An 18,406-nucleotide genomic window follows, 5' to 3' on the forward strand; every position below is an offset into this window, starting at 1 on the left:
ACACATGTAATCCTGTTTTCAAAAGATTTCTCATCACTCTTTTGAAGGAAATATGGCAAATTCTGAATGGATTGAATTGAATGCTTTAATTGTCATTATGCAAGTATAGTGAGATTTAAGGCTTGACCACTTAAAGTTTTACATTTAGACTTGCTCAATCGGGGTAAATATAGATTGCATTGATATTTTCATTGATGACATTTGGCATTGATATACTACAAATGTTTTTTATTGAATTGGTTTGGCATTTACAAACTTATATTTGTACATGTTGTCACCAAGAAGGGCCTTAAAGTATTTTTCCACAACAATAAAATGAATTAAAATAACACTTGATATCAGCTGGATTCATTTTGGGTGGGTGATGAGTAGTGACTGCTTTTAAAATTAAAATGATACTAAATGATCTTTCACCAATCAGTGCATCACAGATCCATCCATTTACAAATATCTATTCATTGATGAAACTCAAACATTTTGGACAGTTTCTCATTTATTTTCCCTTTCGCCCTTTACCAGGATGTGCTCCTTTTTTGCCACCTCTAGCTTGTTTTCCCTTCCCTTTGCCACCCTTTGCTTTCTGCTCTTTCCTTTGTGCTCCGCGTGCATCTTTTTTCATGCGACTGTCTACCACTTTGAAAACACCTTTAACTCCAGCGGGCCGCCTCATTTTCTTCCCGACTCCTTTTTTGGCGACGACATAGGTCACTTCTCGCTTCTCTTTGCCAACGCCGGCCTTCTTGTAGATACTGACAGAAATAAAAACAAAAAGACCGTTAGCAACAATTTAGTCCAATGGACATTGCTGTGAGTTTCCCTGTGGTGCAAAGCCATCATACCTCTTTAACTGAGCCATCTTCTCTCTCTCAGAAATGTCCACCGTGTTCACAACTGCCTCAGCTTTTTTCTTAGCCTGCTCCATCTTCTTCAGCATCTAGTGAAAACCAACAAATATCCTTTTTTTAGTCAAAGTCAACTTTCATGTCAAACATGGTCTTATAGGCTAGTTTAAGGGTAAGCGGATTAAAAGTGCCCCAAAAGAAACCGGATAAATACACACAACATGACAAAAAGACACTCAGGAGATATAAGCGATACAGCAGTAATACAAAGTCAACAGTTTAAGGTGAATTAAATTAAAATGGTGACAGACTGGACTGCACTGTAAAGTGCATCGTAGTGACACTGTGCCAAGAACTCAAACGTTCATGATAGCCCATGCGTTCATAGCAGTAATATGAAGAGAAATGATCACGAGCTTACCCTCCTCTTTTTCCTGGCCTTGGCTTCAGCAACTCGCTTAATTGGCCGGGCGTTAATCTCCTTCCACTTCTGTTTAAACTCCTCCACCATCTCCTTGGAGACCGGCACTGGTTTCCTCCTGTGTTTGATCTCGTCCTTCAAGAACCACTCGGGCACTTCCCAAGTCTCGTCAGATGATGCAAACCTACAGAAACAAACCCGGGCCATTTTCCTCCCCTTCTTTTTATCATCCCCGACAGCATTTCACAGCTATTTGACTGTAGCTCCACACTTGCCTATGGAAAGAGTTGTCCACCAGGTCTCTGGCTTTCTTCTTGGACGTGGCAATCTGGCAACCAATGGCGAGGCCTTCAGCATCCAGGACGCGGGCTTTCTTACCTTTTAGTGAGAAAAGCACAATCCAATCCAACAATTTCAACATCAAACCGATTGAGCCAAATGTAATGGTTTCAAATCTCCAGTGGCCAATATTCACTCACTGGTGCTTTCAACTGGAACCACCTGGAGGGCTTGGTCGTCAGCATCATCATCATCAGCCCCCAGTTTTTGTTTTGCTCCAGCATTGGCCTGTTTCAATTTTGCAATGTATCTGGAAAAAGAATAAGGCTCCAATTACCGTAATTTCACGACTATAAGGCGCACCGCATTATAAGGCGCACCCTCAATGAATGACATTTTTTCCCATTTATAAGGCGCACTGCATTACTGCATTATAAGGCGCACTGTCTATTTTGGAGAAAATGTTAAAACAAAAATCTATCAGATACTTCCGAGACATTTGACAGAAATATTCCCTCCTTTTGCCACACGAGCAATGAAAAATGATATTAAACGACATTGAATTACTCTGCATCGTCACTGTCATCTGAGTTGCCGTCACTGTCTTCCGCAGCTTCCTTTGAGGGCTCGGAGCTTTCTTTATCAATTGGGGTGGCCTCCTTCTCTTCCTCCTCCTCCTCCTCCTCCTCCACTTCCTCAGCTTTCCTCTTTTTGCCTTTACCTGAAATAAAAGAAAGAAATTCTGCTGTACCAATCTATAATAATAATAATGACATTATTTGTGTTCAGCGACTTTCTAAGACATCTCACAGCAGATTTACAATTGAAGGGAGATTTCTAAACAAATGGTTATCAAATTACAATTTAAAGCCCAATAAACCCTAGAAGTGATGTTTCACAGATAAGTCTTTTCAATAATTTCAAGGCTTGTGTTTGTTTAAAACTAGCAGCAACCTTTACCTGGTTGCTGGTTTTGAAGAAACAGGGTTTGCCTGAGCTCACTCTCAGCATCTCCTTCCAGTTTAATCTCAGAGAAAATGTCCTACAAGACAAAATATGAACTGTACATGAATCCAAAGCTCATTTCCAGATAAGAAACCATTGAGCTTTTCTACATAAGACTTCAACAAACCTTGCTGAACCACAAGTTGGTTTCACGGGCTGTCTTCTCATCTTTTCCTTCAAATTCCACCAATAAGCCACCCCCCTCTGGTTCGTCGCCATCATCCTTTACAACCTCCTCTTTCTTGGCGGCGATGGCTCTGAAAACAGAAAGATAAGGTATTAGAAGTCGGTTTTCGACCGGTAAGGTTTGTGCACGAAAAAAGGACGATAAATGTAAATGCAATTGAGTGACGACGAAGCATTTCATTGGACTCTTCTGACTGACTTCTCTTTCTTCTCTTTCCTCTTCAACTTCTCCTGTCTGCGTTCCACCTCCTCCATGTCTTCAGCATCCAAATCCGAGGCCAGGGATACGTTATCTGCTTGATCCTCGTCGTCAGACAGATAGAAGTCGTTCTCGCCTCCGTCTTCTGCTAGAAAGTCTGCTGCTTTCATGTCGCCCTGGGAAATATCAGTCAGCGCCTGATAGGTAGAAAGAAAGAACAATTGTTAATCAACACTAGCCCTCTGATTAATCATTTCCAATTTCAAATTCTTTTATGTATGTTTAAGTATTACAATAATACAATAATCATAAAAAGATGGAACCAGACTCGACCGATTTATTTTTCCCACTGATCGTCATTTTGCAAGACTGTCCTGTCTTTATAAAATAACTACTTATTATGTATTACTTTTAATGATCATTTATTTGTGTGTTGTTGTTGTTATTTGTGCACTTTGTGGTGAAGCTTTAAATCTCATTATAATAATTATTGTATAATAAAAGCATTCGATTGAATACCACTAACAAAATGTGACTCTGACTGAGTTTCAAATAGTTAGTTCAAGTTTTACCATCTTGTATGAGCTCCAAGAGTGTTTTATACCATTTGTGTGCTCCACTCTTTGTTCATTTTAAATGCATCAAGAATGATTGCACACCATTTTGACACTCATTCATGCGTCGTCGTCATCAAATTGAGAACGATCAAAAAAATTTAAAAAAAGTGTCCAATGTCATGCGCACAACTGTGTTACAACCATCACCTTATTCTTATTGATGGTGAGTAAAGAGAACAAGCAGATATCGTCGTTGTCAGCAATGGAGACACCTGGCAGATCCATCTTGAGCTCCACCCTCTCCCTCTGCTTCCTCCGTTCTTTCAGCAGTTTACGCTTCTTCCTGAAAAAAAACGCAAACACACAAATATTATAACATAACAGAATTGACAGTATAGCCACTCCACCGACGGCTAATTAGAGCAAAGAGTATACAGATTAGATCCAGTCAGCTGCTTATTAAAAAGAACCTGCACATCTGCAGAAGAGCCAAAGGGCAACCAGCTTGACAAAGTACATATTGTCAATTTCACCTCATAAAGGTTCTCAAAAATAATGTTTTTTTTAAACTGCCATTTTAAAAAGATACAAGAAACAATCTGAACAAAAGGGCATGACTTCACACCTACAAAAATAGGCATTTCATTAGAGCTTTAACCAGATGTGTCATACCGTTTGAGATCGGCCACTTCATTTGCTTTCAGGTCGGCCAGTTTCTTCTCCATTTCTTCTTCCTCGTCAGCCTCCTCCTCTTTTTCTTCCTCTTTGTTTTTCTTCTTCGGCTCGTCATCGGAATCACCCCCCTCTCCCTCATCAGAACTTGAAATAAAGCGAGAAGGTTGACGACGATTAGCATCGAATACACCTTGACAGAGCTCCTACATGATTCTGGCAGACTGTACCTGATTTCTTGGCCAAGATCCTTGGCCTCCTCCTTGAGTGTCTTGGCTAAGTATCTCCTTAGTTTTGATCTCCAGTTCAGCAACATACTGGATTGGGAAAAATAGAACAAACAAATGCCGCATGTAAAATTCTGTAACTATGAGAATATCACGATTTGGCACTTGGGTCTGAATATTTTACCGGAGGTCTTTCCGTCCCAAAACTTTGATGTCACGACAACACTCCTTTATCTCATCGGTGGTGCTGCTGTGAGCCTCGAGCACTGGATTGTCAAACGTGATCTAAAAAAAATACATAAATGAACAAAGTGCATGACCAAAATCCTATAAAAAAAAGTTTCAATCAAAAACATAGTGCATCACGGGAGACCTCACCTCACTGGCTTTGCCCAGAAAGTCAATGGGGTTATCAGCTTTTACAAAGCTCATAAGAGTGTAACTATGGAAAAGTGTCAGGTCGCCATCCGCGTATCCCTCTGCCTGTGTACAAAAAAAGCAAATCTTGTACAATATTGCACCAGAAAGTCACAAAAACAGTAGCCTGTGAAATAAGGACACAATGGCAAGTAAAGAACTAACTACCCAGTCATCTACATTTTTGCTGTCGTTACTGGTGTCAATGCATGTCTTGCAAACATAGAAACACTGTATTACAATATTATATATTTTTTCCAGTATGTGACCCACTCTCATTTTTGTTTGGAATCAGATTTGGGTTCAAAATGGCAAGTTTCATGTTTACAAACAGTGAATCAGAGAAAATATTGTTCTACACATACTGTACCTTTGGCTTCTTATCTGGAACCAGATCTTTCACAGTTTTGGCTTGCACCTCCACCTCTTTAAATGCATATTTGGCATCAAAGAACTTTGCATCAATTTTGTCTGGCGCTAGAAATCCTGATGTAAAGAACGGATATAAAAAAATACTGTAAATTCACCGCTCCCGGTGCACACATTATTGTAATGTTGCATTAACAACATCTTTTGGATGACTTGGTGATTTAAATTTCATCAAAATCTGCTACCGACCCTGGCAAATAACAAATATCTCAGCAGATTCATTCCTAGATGCTTGGGGTTTGGTGGCTTGAACCTTCTTGAATAACTGCTGGAAGATCCACAGGAGTGGCTGGTAGTCCTTAGAACGAAACACCTTGGTGACAAAAGTGCCCCCCTTAGCCAAGAACTCAGAGGCCAACTTCAAGGCCATTAGAGTCAGATGGGCTGATGGAAAAACAAACAACATTTTGAGAACTTGGCCCTCACGTGCGACATACAATTTAGACATGTTCAGTTCATGATTTGCAAAAAGTATGGATTTTCCATTTGTTAGAACTATAAGGCGTTTTCATAGTCTACTACTAAAATAAACTAATCAATTCTATTTAATCTCGATTATGTCTGGAAACATATTGACATGGTACTACCGTGCACACGTTGGTAGCGTTAAATAACTCTTTAATTACTACTTCTTTTAAATCCAATTCACCAAAACTAATGACGAGAGACAACTACCACATACCCTGGGAAAATGCATCATACTGCCAGTTGGCTCCTACATTTGGCGCACCATCATTGAGCACAACATCAACCTTCCATGTCTGTAGCTCTTTTTTCAGAGCCTGCATGTGGAGAAAAAAACACACATCATGAATCGGAGGCCAAACGATCCAATTGCCAGAAGAGAACACCATTTTATATCTTCATATCATAAGCATATTTTAAGGTCATGGCTATCATCCAGCACCCCACATTTCACCACCCAAGCAAGACTTACCTGTCGGCATTTTTCAGTAGTAATGTCTTCTTGTAGGGTCACTACATTGGGGATGGGCCTAATGGGAACCAGATCAACACCTGAAAATAGAATTATGTACACTTATGAAAATAGAAAAAATAAACTACTTTAAGCTGCACTTCAAATTCACTCACCAATCACAAGGCTCGAAACGGGCATAAATTTGGACGCCACTTGTAACCTGCAAAATAGATGAATCGGACAAAAAAACAGTTAGTTATGATATCATTCTATTTTTGTCATAAAAAGAGAGAATGAGTTAGCATGTGGACAGGTGACTAACCATCCACCGGGAGCAGCACATAAATCTACCACAGCTCTAGCTTTTTGTAGAAATTGAAATTTTCGGTTGAGTTGGATGAGTTTGAATGACGAACGAGACCGATAACCTGTGAATGACACCAAAATTAGGGATTCTCTCATATGGCCTTCTACTATTCTTGTTGTTAGCTAGCATAGCTGGTATTCCTAAAAAAAATATATGTTTTTGTTATCCGATTTATTTACCTGTTTCCTTAGCTAAGTGATAGAATTTATCCTTTCGGGTCTTTCCAACTTTGAGCTTCTTCCCCATATTTGCGTCTGATTTACGTCTGAATTAAACAGCAGTAAAGTAAACTCAGGCCAAGAAAGAATACATTTACATGCGACGAAAACAACACGTGTAGGAAAAACCAGTCGCACATAATCTAAGTCATGCACATTGTCTTCCTCGCCTGAAGATAATTAGCACCAATGCGCCATAGCGCCCCTTGCTGGTTCCATCCCGTTTACACATTTTCATGAGCAAAAAATACCAACTTTCTAGTTATAGTTCAAAGTACACAGATGGATACTATTAATTGACAAATTTGTAATGTAAGTGAATGTTTTAAGAATTTAAATGGCACATTCTGTTGGTCCACCTTGGCTTTAACTGTTTCGACAAGGAGAATAATTTATTTTTTAGGAACCTTCAGTTAATCTTTCAGAAGAGTGACAATAAACACCACCACCACCACATAAAAAATTCTGAAAGTTAGTAAGTGTTGTGATTTGACACATTTTATTAATGATTCCTTTCACCAGCAACCCAGTATGGCAAGGCTGCTGACTTTCCATGGAAAATATTTTGAGGCAGCAGCTTTCAGAAGGGCCTATTTCTTGATCGAGTGTTGATCAATCCCAGGACAGAGAAAGCGCTTGCTGCAGCCGTGACTAAACTGATGGCCCCGATGGCCCTTGTCGCCTGGCAACAAGAGAAAGGAAGCAAAAAGGTTATTTTATTATAAAGTTTAAAACAAAATGTTCTGGCACACTTTTAGTGTGTTCCTTTTTTGTATGAAGTCATGTCAATACAATCACCTGCTCCGACACCCCCTCTCCGTAGCGCAGCAAGGTGACAAAGTGCTCACAGTTACTCCCCAGGAGGTCATAAGAAACCTCCTGGCCAATCAGGATTTGCGCTCGCTGGATGATCTCATAGACTGGCAGGGGCGTGTGGTTGTGATCGTACTTATTGTTGACACGATAGGAATCACTTCCCACCACCTCTTTCAAAAGTTGCATGCGCACCACCGCTTTCCGGCTGAAGACAGACTTCACACTGGACATGGCGGCAGCCTGGCTCTCATCTGGACGAAGGATTGGATTAAGGCATAGTTTAGTTTAGGAAAAAAAATGTTTGTATTGACCTATAAAAGCAAATTAGTACATGCATCGCCCTCATGTTTCTTGATGAAATACCAAAATTGCAGATTTTCAATGCTTTTAAACACTCAATCAGCTTTTGTGAATTTTTGTTTTGGCCGTTGTGAAATAAATTGAATTGTATTGCTGAACAAAAAGTTGCTGCGAGCTTTTAATTTTATAACACAAATGTGACAGCAGGCCATGGATTAAACATGCCTATTTTTTATGTCAAACAACCTATTTATTTATGTCTAAAATGTATTTTCTTGTGTCTGTATTCTCATCCTCTATACTACTGTGACAGTGAAATTTCCCAAATATACGGGATGAATAAAGTTATCTAATATAATATAATCTAATCTAACTCGAAGGAATATGTGTGATGAAAGAAGAGTACTGACCCACAGGTGTCAAATTGATGATATAACCATCTCCCAAGTAGAGTGCCCAATGCTGATAGGCCGGCCTAAAGATCTCAATGAGGTCCCCAGGCTGGGGGTCACCAGAGGGGTCAACAGGGTCAATAGAGGCCATCTACACACACAATTTGGACAGTTGACCTAAAAAAAAGTAACATCAAGGCATTTGTTTTGTTTAGTATATCTTTTCAAATACAGCTGAATCTTAATATATTTGAATACTGTGTAAAATGTATTTCATTATTTATTAAAAAGGACAAAACTGTGCTTTAGTTTAGTTATCTATAATCTATATATTTGACCATTACAGATAAAAGTATCAAATTCAACCTTTCAAGAAGTTAAAGTAGTGAATTTTTAAATAATATATAGAGGTGGACTTTCAAAATGGGACTAGAAATTGTAAATGAACATATTTTCTTATGTTGAATTAATTAAAATGATGAATTACATGTGTGAGGGGCATCAAATTTGACATGAATTTCAACTTACACTAGAGCTTTGTTGTTGTTTATCCATCCCATAACATGCTTCCACAGGTTCTGATGAGGAAAAGCAAGTGTTCAACAGTGACTTGACTGCTAAATAAACACCACATCAAAAAAAAGGATTTTATTCTACCAAATTTATCATATCACATTATGAACTACTGTGAAAAAAATCCGCCATTAGATTAGTTGTTTTAACAATGTTATGTAGTATAGACCGTCTACAAACTGTAATGGCTCAAATATAAATAAAATAAATAAAACCAAATACACTAGAGCTTTCATAATTGACCCAATTTTTTTTTTTTATAAAACACTATGATGTATAAGAGTTGGGCTTTTAAGAAATTGTGGACAGAGAATGCTAGATTGGTTGCATGCCATGTAAAGGCCATTGGTACTCAGGCACTACACAAAAACACGCTGTTCTCACCCACACAAACAGACAGACACAATACGCACGCACACTTTTGCTGCCACAATAGCACTGACACAATGGGGAAGTCGACAGAAAAATACTTTGAGTGCATTTGATGTTATGTCAAAAACACTTAAAAAAAACCTGTTACTTTTATCTTTAAAAAAAATAATAATAAAGGTAATATGAGATGCCAGGGGAGTGCTCTCAATAGTAATAAATAGAAGATGATGAGGTCATAACTGAAACCAGAAAGGAGATTTAATTTAGATAACAATGCCAATGGATAATGGTGTAAGTTGTAAATTATAATTAATTTCACAAAAGTAAGCAAATTAAATAAAATTATTAAATTTCAACTCTTAATGCCAAAGTTTGCTGAAACAGAGGCTCAAATTGTGTGTCCTTAAGCACATATTTTCTTGCAAAAGTTGATTATTATTATTATTATTCTAATTTAACCAATTCATCTCTTATATTGTAGTGTAAAAATCTGGAAAACTACCCTTAAAAATAACACATTGACAAAGAAGAAAACAACAGGAGGAATACTTACTCAAACACAAGCAGTTTTTTCTTTCTCACCATCTTAGTTCTCCATGATAGATCCACAAATTATCATAAAATAAAAGCAGTCAGAAAAAACAGAAAGATCACTTCTGTGAGGAGAAATTTGAAGTTGATACAAGTTCCCAAAGCCAAACCAGTCTCTGGGGGTTGCTGTGGATGTGTTCAGTGTCTCTTGCTGATGATTGCCGTGCACTAAAGAAACACACACACACACACACACAAACAAAACCTATACAACACACAACCAAAAAGAGGCGTTTCCTCTCATGCATTGTCCTGTTAACATACTATATAGCCCCCCTCAAATATTATCAATTGTAATTCAAGGATATTGTTCCTTGTATAAATTTATTTTTTATTTTTTTATGGCAGTCTGTATTTTCTTCATTAATCTATTTGAATACAAATCATCCAAAAAAGAAAATTAAAATACCCATACTGGCATTGAGCCACCCAAATTGTTTTGATATTTAAGCATAATTTCTCTCTTATTCATATTTGAGTGAGTGGGGTTTGTTGTCTCATAGGTTGGTTGTCAAAACCTGACTACCAGATGACTGTGTTGCGCTGTATCATTATGGAAATGATTGGTCGGCAACCAATTCTGGGTTTATCTCATCTACTGCCTATCACTAGCCGGGATAGGTTCCGGCACCCCTGTGACCCATGTGAGGATAAAAAGCATTAAAGATTAATGATATAAACAAATGTAATGTTTTTTTTTCCTGTGAACTCACACATCATTTTGAGGTAAGAAGCAATAACAGTAATTTTTAGGGTCAATTCTAAGATGTTAAAGTATTTATTATTATTTTCATGAACTTTTAGGAAATATGATTTTGGTTATGAGTAGTGTAACTCATAAAAGCATGCGGACAAAAATGTAAATATCAAACAGAAAGCCATGCAGACCTACTGTGACTGTAAATCATGACGATTTATGAAAAATGAGAATGCTTTGTCATAAACTCAGCCCCTTTTATATATTGCTTACGAAGGGGGTTGGGTAAATTCTTTGCTCTTGGATTGGCTATATCGCCTCTGTCAGGCAATCCAGATTCTAGCTATTTCACCAAGGTTAAACCGGAAATTGTTTGTAGTGGATTTCATGTTAATTGTTTTGCATGCCAATGTGGTGATAAAATGACATTAAGATTACGTTTTATAAAACATAATGTATGAATAATACTACATTTTGTTAGTTTTGTGCACATTTTATTTTATTTTTGGCAGAATCAGGCCACATAGCAAGGTAAGATTCCTTTATTTTGAATAAATGTTGTCTTTGTTTCTTGTATACGTATGCATTGATGTTACATGACGACTGTGGAAGGTTAACCAGATTGACAGCAAATCATCGTCCAACACACGCAGGGATTAACAACATTGCTTCAGTGGAGCATTACGTGTGTTTATGTTATGAGAAGAGGACATTGGCTGTTTTAAGACTTTGGTAATGCGATCGTTGATAAAATGTTGCTACGATGAATGTTTTGAGTGCATGCATGCTTGCTTGTTTGCAGTCAGCTAACAACTATCTAGTCGGCTAACCCCAGTACGACTGTCAGATGTTAAAACATGTTTTATTTTAATTCAAAATGTCGTTTTCACTCCGTAGGATTTTCTTTCCGTTCCATGATGCCGTGTCAAATGATCGAGTTTACGTGATCTGCTCTTGTTTACATACACCGGATCAGAAACAGATCTAAATAAAGTAACAGTTCATATTCTCAACATGTGGGTTAGCTTTTTTTGATGCAGTCTCAAAACAAACAAACAATCCAAATGCTTTTAACGTTAATTACGGATTACTCACATTGTGCAATGGCTGTCATGTTGAAATCCAGTTTCACTTTTGTGTTGGACAAGAGTTACTTTGACCTTCTGTGACCACTACTGTGTTTCAGTCGCCATGGCCGCGGCCCCCCCACTTCGACGCAGCGACTCAGCCAGAGGGGAGTTTTCCCCCCTCAAACACTTTGTGGTGGCCAAGAAGACCATAACTAACCTATTTGAGCAGCTTCTCAATTACGTGACGGAGACCTGCGAGTTTGTGGAGGGTACGATTGCTTGTTTACATTTGTTTATGCAGCAGTAAAGCCAGTACAGTCATTGGATCATATATCAAATGATATATAAGGCCATCAGAAGAAAATTGCAGTATATACAGTGGATGTCAGCGGATGAGTGGTTAGTGCGTTGGCCCTCATAGTTCTGGGGTCTTGGGTTCGAATCCAGGGTAGGCTCCGGCACCCTCCGCAAATGTCATCAAATTGGACTCAGCAAAAACATTGTTGTGTTTATGTATTATTATATTGGGCAACAGTTTAGGTTTTATTGTTCAAATTTGGTCAGATGTGTTTAAACCATTATAAATTTTGTCTGAAAAAAATAATGTATCTTGTTGTTGTATGTATAACTGCTTTTGAAAAATAGAAACAAGTGGGAATAACGAGATGGAGAAAATTGCAAGCCTGGATCAAAAGTTGGAGATTCAGGCGTATGCAGATAAACTTGCCGTCATCAAGGAAGTTTTGGCTCGCAGACATATGAAAGTGGCCTTTTTTGGGAGGTAAAAACACTCTCTATTTATCATCTGGAGAAATGTGTTCAGTTAAACCCTTATTGTGACTGTTTCACATATTAAATACATACAAATATCTCTTATCTTAAAACTTTGGAAGAAGTTTGGAGTTTTGTGGAAACATAGCTGGGGCATTGCTCATTAGTGTGTAAATGGTGTGATTGTAGGACAAGTAACGGTAAAAGCACAGTGGTCAACGCCATGCTGAGGGACCGGGTGCTGCCCAGTGGTATTGGTCACACCACCAACTGCTTCTTGAGTGTAGAAGGGACCGATGAGGACAAGGCTTTTCTCAAGACTGAAGGCTCAGAGGAGGAGAAGAGCATTAAGGTCAGCAATCTTTTCATGTGTTGGTGTTAGTATACTTTATTACCAAGTCAATCATAATAGTATTACATTTTCTCCGGGAGTCAGTTTCTTTACACATTCTAAAAGCTGGCATGTTACATGACATGTTTATTACCAAATCTTTTAGACTGTAAACCAGTTGGCACACGCTTTGCACATGGATGAGAGTTTGGATGCCGGCTGCCTGGTGCGAGTTTTTTGGCCAAAGACAAAGTGTGCACTGCTTCGAGATGACCTGGTGCTTGTAGATAGGTAGAGTATTTATTATTTCATGCTCTTGAGATTTCACTACTTGTAGAATGGAAGGTAAATAGATGTAAAAATTAGTTCATATTTTGTTAATAAATTGGATTACTCTGACATTCAACAGCCCTGGTACAGATGTTACACCAGAGTTGGACAGCTGGATTGACAAGTTTTGCCTGGACGCTGACGTCTTTGTGTTGGTTGCTAATTCAGAATCCACGCTTATGAACACGGTAATGACACCTTTGTTGCTTAGCAGATTTTATAATGTAGTGGACTGCTTCCTCTTGAGGTTGCCTTCCGTGCGTGCAGGAATTCCTGCAATGTGATGTAATACAAAGCTTCTTAAAGGGAAAGCAAACCCATTTTATAAACTTCTTTCAGAAGGACTGATCCTTTTTTTTTTTGAAGTCACTATTTTGCTTTTTCGCTCCTTCACCATTTAGGAAAAGCATTTTTTCCACAAAGTCAACGAACGGTTGTCAAAGCCCAACATCTTCATTCTCAACAATCGCTGGGACGCCTCTGCTAATGAACCGGAATATATGGAAGATGTAAGTAGTTTTGGATCATTTTATAAAATTCATTTGTTCCAACCCTCTGGGAAAAACATGCTCCGCCCAGTGCTCGTGGAGACATTAGACATACAGTGAGTGCCCATGATGTTCTTATGAGCAGCCTCTCGCGTCCGCTGTATGCTCGTATATCAAAATGAGTCTTGTATCTCAAGATAAGTATTTGCTCAAAATTGTACTTGTATCTCAAATTGTCATCATATTTCGGGGCACTGGTATGTCGAGGTATTCATGTATTGTATTTGAATGTTCCAGGTGAGAAAGCAGCACACAGATCGTTGCGTGGACTTCCTTGTTGAAGAGCTAAAGGTGGTCGACCGTGAACAGGCACCCAACCGCATTTTCTTCGTCTCCGCTAAAGAAGTACTCAACTCCCGAATGCAGAGGGCACAGGGCATGCCCGAGACAGGTGATGCTTTGGGTCTAAATTGACATTGGTTGAAAAATCACAAACATTTTATATGGTCAGTTCATGAAGTGAGGCGCACTGTTGTGTTCTGAGATTGAGGGGTCAATCCCCATTGGGTTCCACCCTTTATTATGCCCAAAGTAGAATAAGACACTTTCACTGGTTTAAACAGAGGAAGGAACCTTTGCTGTCAAATTTGGACTTTGGATTTTGTCATGGTGCTACTTGCTTTGGCTCCTAAAGCCTTTAGGCATAAAAGTACCCATAAAAGCTGCACATAAGTGTGTTTTACTCAAGATAATTAGTACACAGTCATGTTCAGCAACAATTCGACAAGACTCAACACATTGTGATTGTGAAGTTGAGGATAAAATTATTCTTATTTCAATATTCAAGAACCTCAAGTATAGGGTTGAAATAGTGTCCAACTTAGTTTTTCCATTTGGAAAAAATCACAATATCAATGTATTCTCCATAGCATCAACTGAGAGAAAATGGACAATTATATTAAATCATATTATATTATTACTTCCTACAATGGACAATTATATTAAAATAAAACAAAAGCAATACATGAACATGTTCATTCCATTCAACAGGTGGCGCTCTAGCAGAGGGCTTCCAGGAGAGACTAAAAGAGTTCCAGTGCTTTGAAAGGAGGTTCGAGGTGTGTATGTGTGTGTGTGTGTTTGTGTGTCATTCCGAATCTGTTTTCAGGCTCTGGAAAAACCTTTTTAATCAAGCGTTGTCGTCCATTGTGCAGATGTTTGATTGTAGAAAATCAAAACCACGTTTCATACTCTGAAATGAGTGTTAGGTATCAATTCAAGTCCTACTGTTGATCAAATATGACTCTCTAGCAGATAGTAAGATGATCTTCTAGCTTCTATCCAGCACCTTCTCGAACAGGCTTCCTTGATCTTCTCGACCTCGCTGTGCTTTTTTCCAATCAACCTGGGTCTTCATTGTTGAAGTCTAGATTCACTAAGGCGAGGGCATCCGTTACTACTATACTTTGCATTTTCACTAAGGCGACGGCATCCGTTAATATACTTTGCATTTTAATATGATTTGGTTTTGTCCTTGTGTTGCAAAGTTTTGATCCTTGTTTAGATCATTTACACTAGGAACAGCAACAAACTACATCAAGTAGTATACTATAACATGTAATATGGAACCTACATAATCAAACATCTAAAAAAAAAGATACAATATGGAATTATTTGGAAGGGTTAAATTATACTTAATAGTCAGTACATTAGTTAGAATAATTATCATATTATAATGGTTAGCACAAATGTAATTAATAATCAATTGATAGAGACGTGCACCATTTTGATAGTCAGTTTTATATCATTCCATATCATACAGCACCAATGTGTTGCTAGTCGAGATCATCTTTGGTGACATTAGCATTCTTGAATCATACACTGACGGACACATTATATTAGTATACCAATTTTTATATTCCTTTTGATTTACTCTAGTTTTGATTTACATTTATTTGATGTTTTTTATCATTTTGCTGACGCTTCACCGCCACGTTGCTGTGACTTTTGACACTTTTGGGGGCTTCAGGTTGCGAGATGCACACTCTGCTGCTGGAATTTACACACCTTTTACATAGCCCTTCTTTTTTTTTTTAAGTTAGAAAGCAGCAGGTGTATGTGTGTGTCTCGTCTTTTTTTTAATATTAGCCCTCCATTGATAGCCCTGACAAATGTCACAGTAACATGCGTGTGTTATGGCCTCGCAGGAGTGTATCTCGCAGTCAGCAGTGAAAACAAAGTTTGAGCAGCACACAATCAGGGCCAAGCAGATTACAGAAAAAGTCCAGTGCGTCATGGACATCATCAACATCGAGGCGGCGGAGAAAAGGTGAGTCGCACGCGTCCGTTTTTATTAACGAGGAGATGTGAGCATCGAGAATGGCGAATTCAGGTGGGCTAGAAGCTACCTAATGACATATTTAATGAGGTGCTTAAAGTTTGCCTGTTGTGGCTTTAGAGTGGCTGCATTGGAGGAAAGGGAATATCAGATGGACCGTCTGGACTTTGTGAGGAATCAGCTGAGAATACTGATTGAAGACATCACTAAGAAGATCAAGGCTATCAGTGAGGATGTAGAGTCAAAGGTAATTTCAAGTTAAGCTGGTGGTAGCCAATCAGATAAACAGAATTTGTCCTGACTTGAGGTATCCAACGCCATGGGTGAGGAGATCTGCCGCCTTCATGTGATTGTGGATGAGTTCCATGCAGACTTCCACCCTTCGTCTCACGTCCTCAAGCTTTATAAGTCTGTAAGTATCAAACATGTTTGTATTTTAAAGGCGCTCTGATAATGGTGACTGTGTTATAAAGAATGACTCGACCATTATAACTTTACATGTGGAAAACACATTTGCCACTCAACTGGCTCTTTTTTGACCATTTCCTAATTATTCCACCCAAAACAATGCATCAGGAGGCACAGCTTTTTTTTGGTCTGCTATAATGTTAAAGTCACTCGAAGCATTTTCTAACACTTTCAATGAATGATGGCTCGTGTTGAGACTTATTTATTTCTCTACAGGAGCTGCTCTGTCACGTGGAGGAGGGAATGGGAAAGAACCTGGCTTTCCGCTGCTCAGATGCCGTCAATGCCTCCGTCCAGTCTATTCAAAGATTCATGACAGGTACAAGGGACAGTTCAGTGTCAAATCAAAGATTTTAGAATGCTTGGAAACACCTATACCCATCAAGGGTCTACATACATAGCACCACAGCAGAGAAATTCCATTAAATAACCCTAAATAATCCTTTTTTTTGGTCTGTTCTCTTATCTGCAGATAGCATGTTGCCTTTGCTCCCGTCAAACAGCCAGAACCAAATTCACATGCTCGGGTCCAACAGGAAGTTGGACCTGAGTTACAACCTCAACTGCACCTCGCTGTGCAACGATTTCCAAGAGGACATTGAGTTTCGCTTCTCTTTTGGCTGGACGGCATTAGTGCATCGCTTCCTGGGGCCTGTCAATGCAGAGAGAGCACTCAAACTGGTGGACCAGAAACTGCAGGTATTGTGTGCGCTTCGTTGGAGGACATGAAAAAAAAATAGGATGGAAATTGAGATTCAATTGTTTAACCTGACCTCCACACCTTACCAGGCCTCTCTACCAGCCCTGCCCCCGGCCACAACCCCCTCCTCGGGGCCCCCCTTGTCCAACCAGGAAACAGCCCTGGCGACACAGGAAGACCTGATGGTCGCCATGGCAACCAACGCTGCATCGCTCACCTCCCGCGTGTCAATGAGCGCTATCGTCGTCGGAGGCGTGGTCTGTTATTTTGTAAAAACATTGACATTTAAACATTGAACAACCTTTTTTTTATGATAGGATAGTTTAATAATAATAATAATGTCACGGGTATGCACTTGCGTTAAGGTGTGGAGGACGGTGGGGTGGAAGTTGATCGGCATGATGGGCTCCCTGTATGGTCTGCTGTACCTTTACGAACGCCTCACATGGACCACTAAAGCCAAGGAACGCAGTTTAAAGCGTCAGTTTGTGGATTATGCCACTGACAAGTTGCAGCTTATTGTTAGTATCACCAGTGCTAACTGTAGCCACCAAGTACAACAGTAAGTCAAGCTAAATTGTTTCAATGACTTCTTGGTATTGAAAAATAACAACATTCAGAGTCAATGTTGAATGAAATGAGTGTTTTCTAGCCTTTGTAGTAGAACTAACAATAAATCACTGCGTTACCAGGGAGATGGCGGCCACCTTTGAGAAACTTTGCCGTGAGGTGGAGAAGACACAGGAGGAACTTCAGGTGGAGATCCGCCGATTGAGCGTTAACATTGAGCAGCTGGAAAGTGTCCAGGGGCGCTCCAAGGGTCTAAGGTAAATCCATTTTATATTCTGTCAAATGAGCCATTTTCTAAGAACATCACACTTTCTCTTTAATGTTGACTTTTTGATCTTCCTCCTTCCGCTGTGTCTTGTCTTCAGGCACAAAGCCAGTGAACTGGAGAAACAGTTGGAAACCTTTACAAAGCAGTACTTGCAGCCTCAACAATGAGATCAAACCTCCCAAAATTCTACTTGAAAGGCACAAACAATCCTTCAGAAGTTTTCCAAAATCTTTACAGCCATAAAGAATATATAGTATTGTGTAATTATCTCAACTTCCACAATGAAGTGATTTTTATTATTGTAAACCAGGTTCAAGTATTGGACTTGTCCACTCCATGTGGCGATGGTATCATAATACTAACCCACTAACCAAGAATTGGGGTGCTATATTTGTACACTAATGTGCTTCAAACTGTGAATATGCCTTTTTTTCTGACTATTTTTCTGTGGAATTATTTGTCTGTTCAGTCTGTTCATGCATGTTACCAGCAAAAAAATAAATACATTTACTATCAAAAGAAATAGGATCTAGTTAAAATTTATTTGATGAAAAAAAAATCTCTTAAATGAAAGCATTTCCTAAAGCAAAATA

General features: G+C 38.9%; 3 protein-coding genes across 7 annotated transcripts; 1 reads left to right on the forward strand and 2 right to left on the reverse strand.

Annotated features, from left to right (window-relative positions):
• Positions 1-67: 67 nt before the first annotated feature.
• ftsj3 (FtsJ RNA 2'-O-methyltransferase 3) lies at positions 68-6,909 on the reverse strand. The gene is made up of 21 exons (XM_077717714.1): positions 6,700-6,909; positions 6,476-6,581; positions 6,327-6,373; positions 6,172-6,251; positions 5,917-6,016; positions 5,424-5,618; positions 5,176-5,291; positions 4,767-4,871; positions 4,573-4,673; positions 4,392-4,478; positions 4,162-4,308; positions 3,697-3,832; positions 2,933-3,129; positions 2,675-2,804; positions 2,497-2,584; positions 2,110-2,257; positions 1,743-1,852; positions 1,539-1,641; positions 1,264-1,447; positions 840-934; positions 68-749 (listed from the first exon to the last, which is right to left on the reverse strand). The coding sequence occupies exons 1-21, from the start codon at positions 6,764-6,766 to the stop codon at positions 494-496; spliced, it is 2,598 nt and encodes an 865-aa protein (XP_077573840.1). The 5' UTR covers positions 6,767-6,909; the 3' UTR covers positions 68-493.
• A 309-nt stretch (positions 6,910-7,218) lies between these two features.
• On the reverse strand, positions 7,219-11,683 carry plaat1 (phospholipase A and acyltransferase 1). Of its 5 annotated transcripts, none has more exons than XM_077716183.1 (6): positions 11,575-11,593; positions 9,745-9,950; positions 8,775-8,824; positions 8,265-8,423; positions 7,537-7,805; positions 7,219-7,420 (listed from the first exon to the last, which is right to left on the reverse strand). In XM_077716183.1, the coding sequence occupies exons 4-6, from the start codon at positions 8,395-8,397 to the stop codon at positions 7,319-7,321; spliced, it is 504 nt and encodes a 167-aa protein (XP_077572309.1). In that variant the 5' UTR covers positions 8,398-8,423; positions 8,775-8,824; positions 9,745-9,950; positions 11,575-11,593; the 3' UTR covers positions 7,219-7,318. The 5 variants fall into 5 exon arrangements, with proteins under 5 accessions (XP_077572309.1, XP_077572307.1, XP_077572308.1 ...); XM_077716181.1 differs by lacking the exon at positions 11,575-11,593 and adding an exon at positions 10,675-10,693; XM_077716182.1 differs by lacking the exon at positions 11,575-11,593 and having other exon boundaries at positions 9,745-10,149.
• mfn1b (mitofusin 1b) lies at positions 11,042-18,336 on the forward strand. Its single transcript, XM_077716177.1, has 18 exons — positions 11,042-11,211; positions 11,666-11,818; positions 12,195-12,330; positions 12,510-12,672; positions 12,818-12,942; positions 13,061-13,169; positions 13,383-13,490; positions 13,767-13,920; positions 14,520-14,587; positions 15,677-15,798; positions 15,928-16,054; positions 16,115-16,219; positions 16,492-16,594; positions 16,748-16,974; positions 17,065-17,232; positions 17,341-17,537; positions 17,668-17,802; positions 17,911-18,336. The coding sequence occupies exons 2-18, from the start codon at positions 11,671-11,673 to the stop codon at positions 17,978-17,980; spliced, it is 2,265 nt and encodes a 754-aa protein (XP_077572303.1). The 5' UTR covers positions 11,042-11,211; positions 11,666-11,670; the 3' UTR covers positions 17,981-18,336.
• The last annotated feature ends 70 nt before the right edge of the window (positions 18,337-18,406 follow it).

This window comes from Stigmatopora nigra, chromosome 5, assembly GCF_051989575.1.
Source record: "Stigmatopora nigra isolate UIUO_SnigA chromosome 5, RoL_Snig_1.1, whole genome shotgun sequence".
NCBI classification, from domain to species: Eukaryota; Metazoa; Chordata; class Actinopteri; order Syngnathiformes; family Syngnathidae; genus Stigmatopora; species Stigmatopora nigra.

What these genes read in the sequence shown, in the direction of transcription:
- ftsj3 (XM_077717714.1), bottom strand. Translation starts at nt 6,766, where the DNA reads ATGGGGAAGAAGCTCAAAGTTGGAAAGACCCGAAAGGATAAATTCTAT. An exon ending in TTCCAGATAAGAAGCCAAAG is followed by an intron (nt 4,872 to 5,175) that starts GTACAGTATGTG and finishes TTTTGTACACAG; the next exon opens with GCAGAGGGATACGCGGATGG. An exon ending in CCAACTTGTGGTTCAGCAAG is followed by an intron (nt 2,585 to 2,674) that starts GTTTGTTGAAGT and finishes TTTGTCTTGTAG; the next exon opens with GACATTTTCTCTGAGATTAA.
- mfn1b (XM_077716177.1), top strand. Translation starts at nt 11,671, where the DNA reads ATGGCCGCGGCCCCCCCACTTCGACGCAGCGACTCAGCCAGAGGGGAG. An exon ending in ATCGAGGCGGCGGAGAAAAG is followed by an intron (nt 15,799 to 15,927) that starts GTGAGTCGCACG and finishes TTGTGGCTTTAG; the next exon opens with AGTGGCTGCATTGGAGGAAA. An exon ending in TCCTCAAGCTTTATAAGTCT is followed by an intron (nt 16,220 to 16,491) that starts GTAAGTATCAAA and finishes ATTTCTCTACAG; the next exon opens with GAGCTGCTCTGTCACGTGGA.
- plaat1 (XM_077716185.1), bottom strand. Translation starts at nt 8,397, where the DNA reads ATGGCCTCTATTGACCCTGTTGACCCCTCTGGTGACCCCCAGCCTGGG. An exon ending in CATCAATTTGACACCTGTGG is followed by an intron (nt 7,806 to 8,264) that starts GTCAGTACTCTT and finishes TCCTTCGTCCAG; the next exon opens with ATGAGAGCCAGGCTGCCGCC. An exon ending in GAGAGGGGGTGTCGGAGCAG is followed by an intron (nt 7,421 to 7,536) that starts GTGATTGTATTG and finishes TCTTGTTGCCAG; the next exon opens with GCGACAAGGGCCATCGGGGC.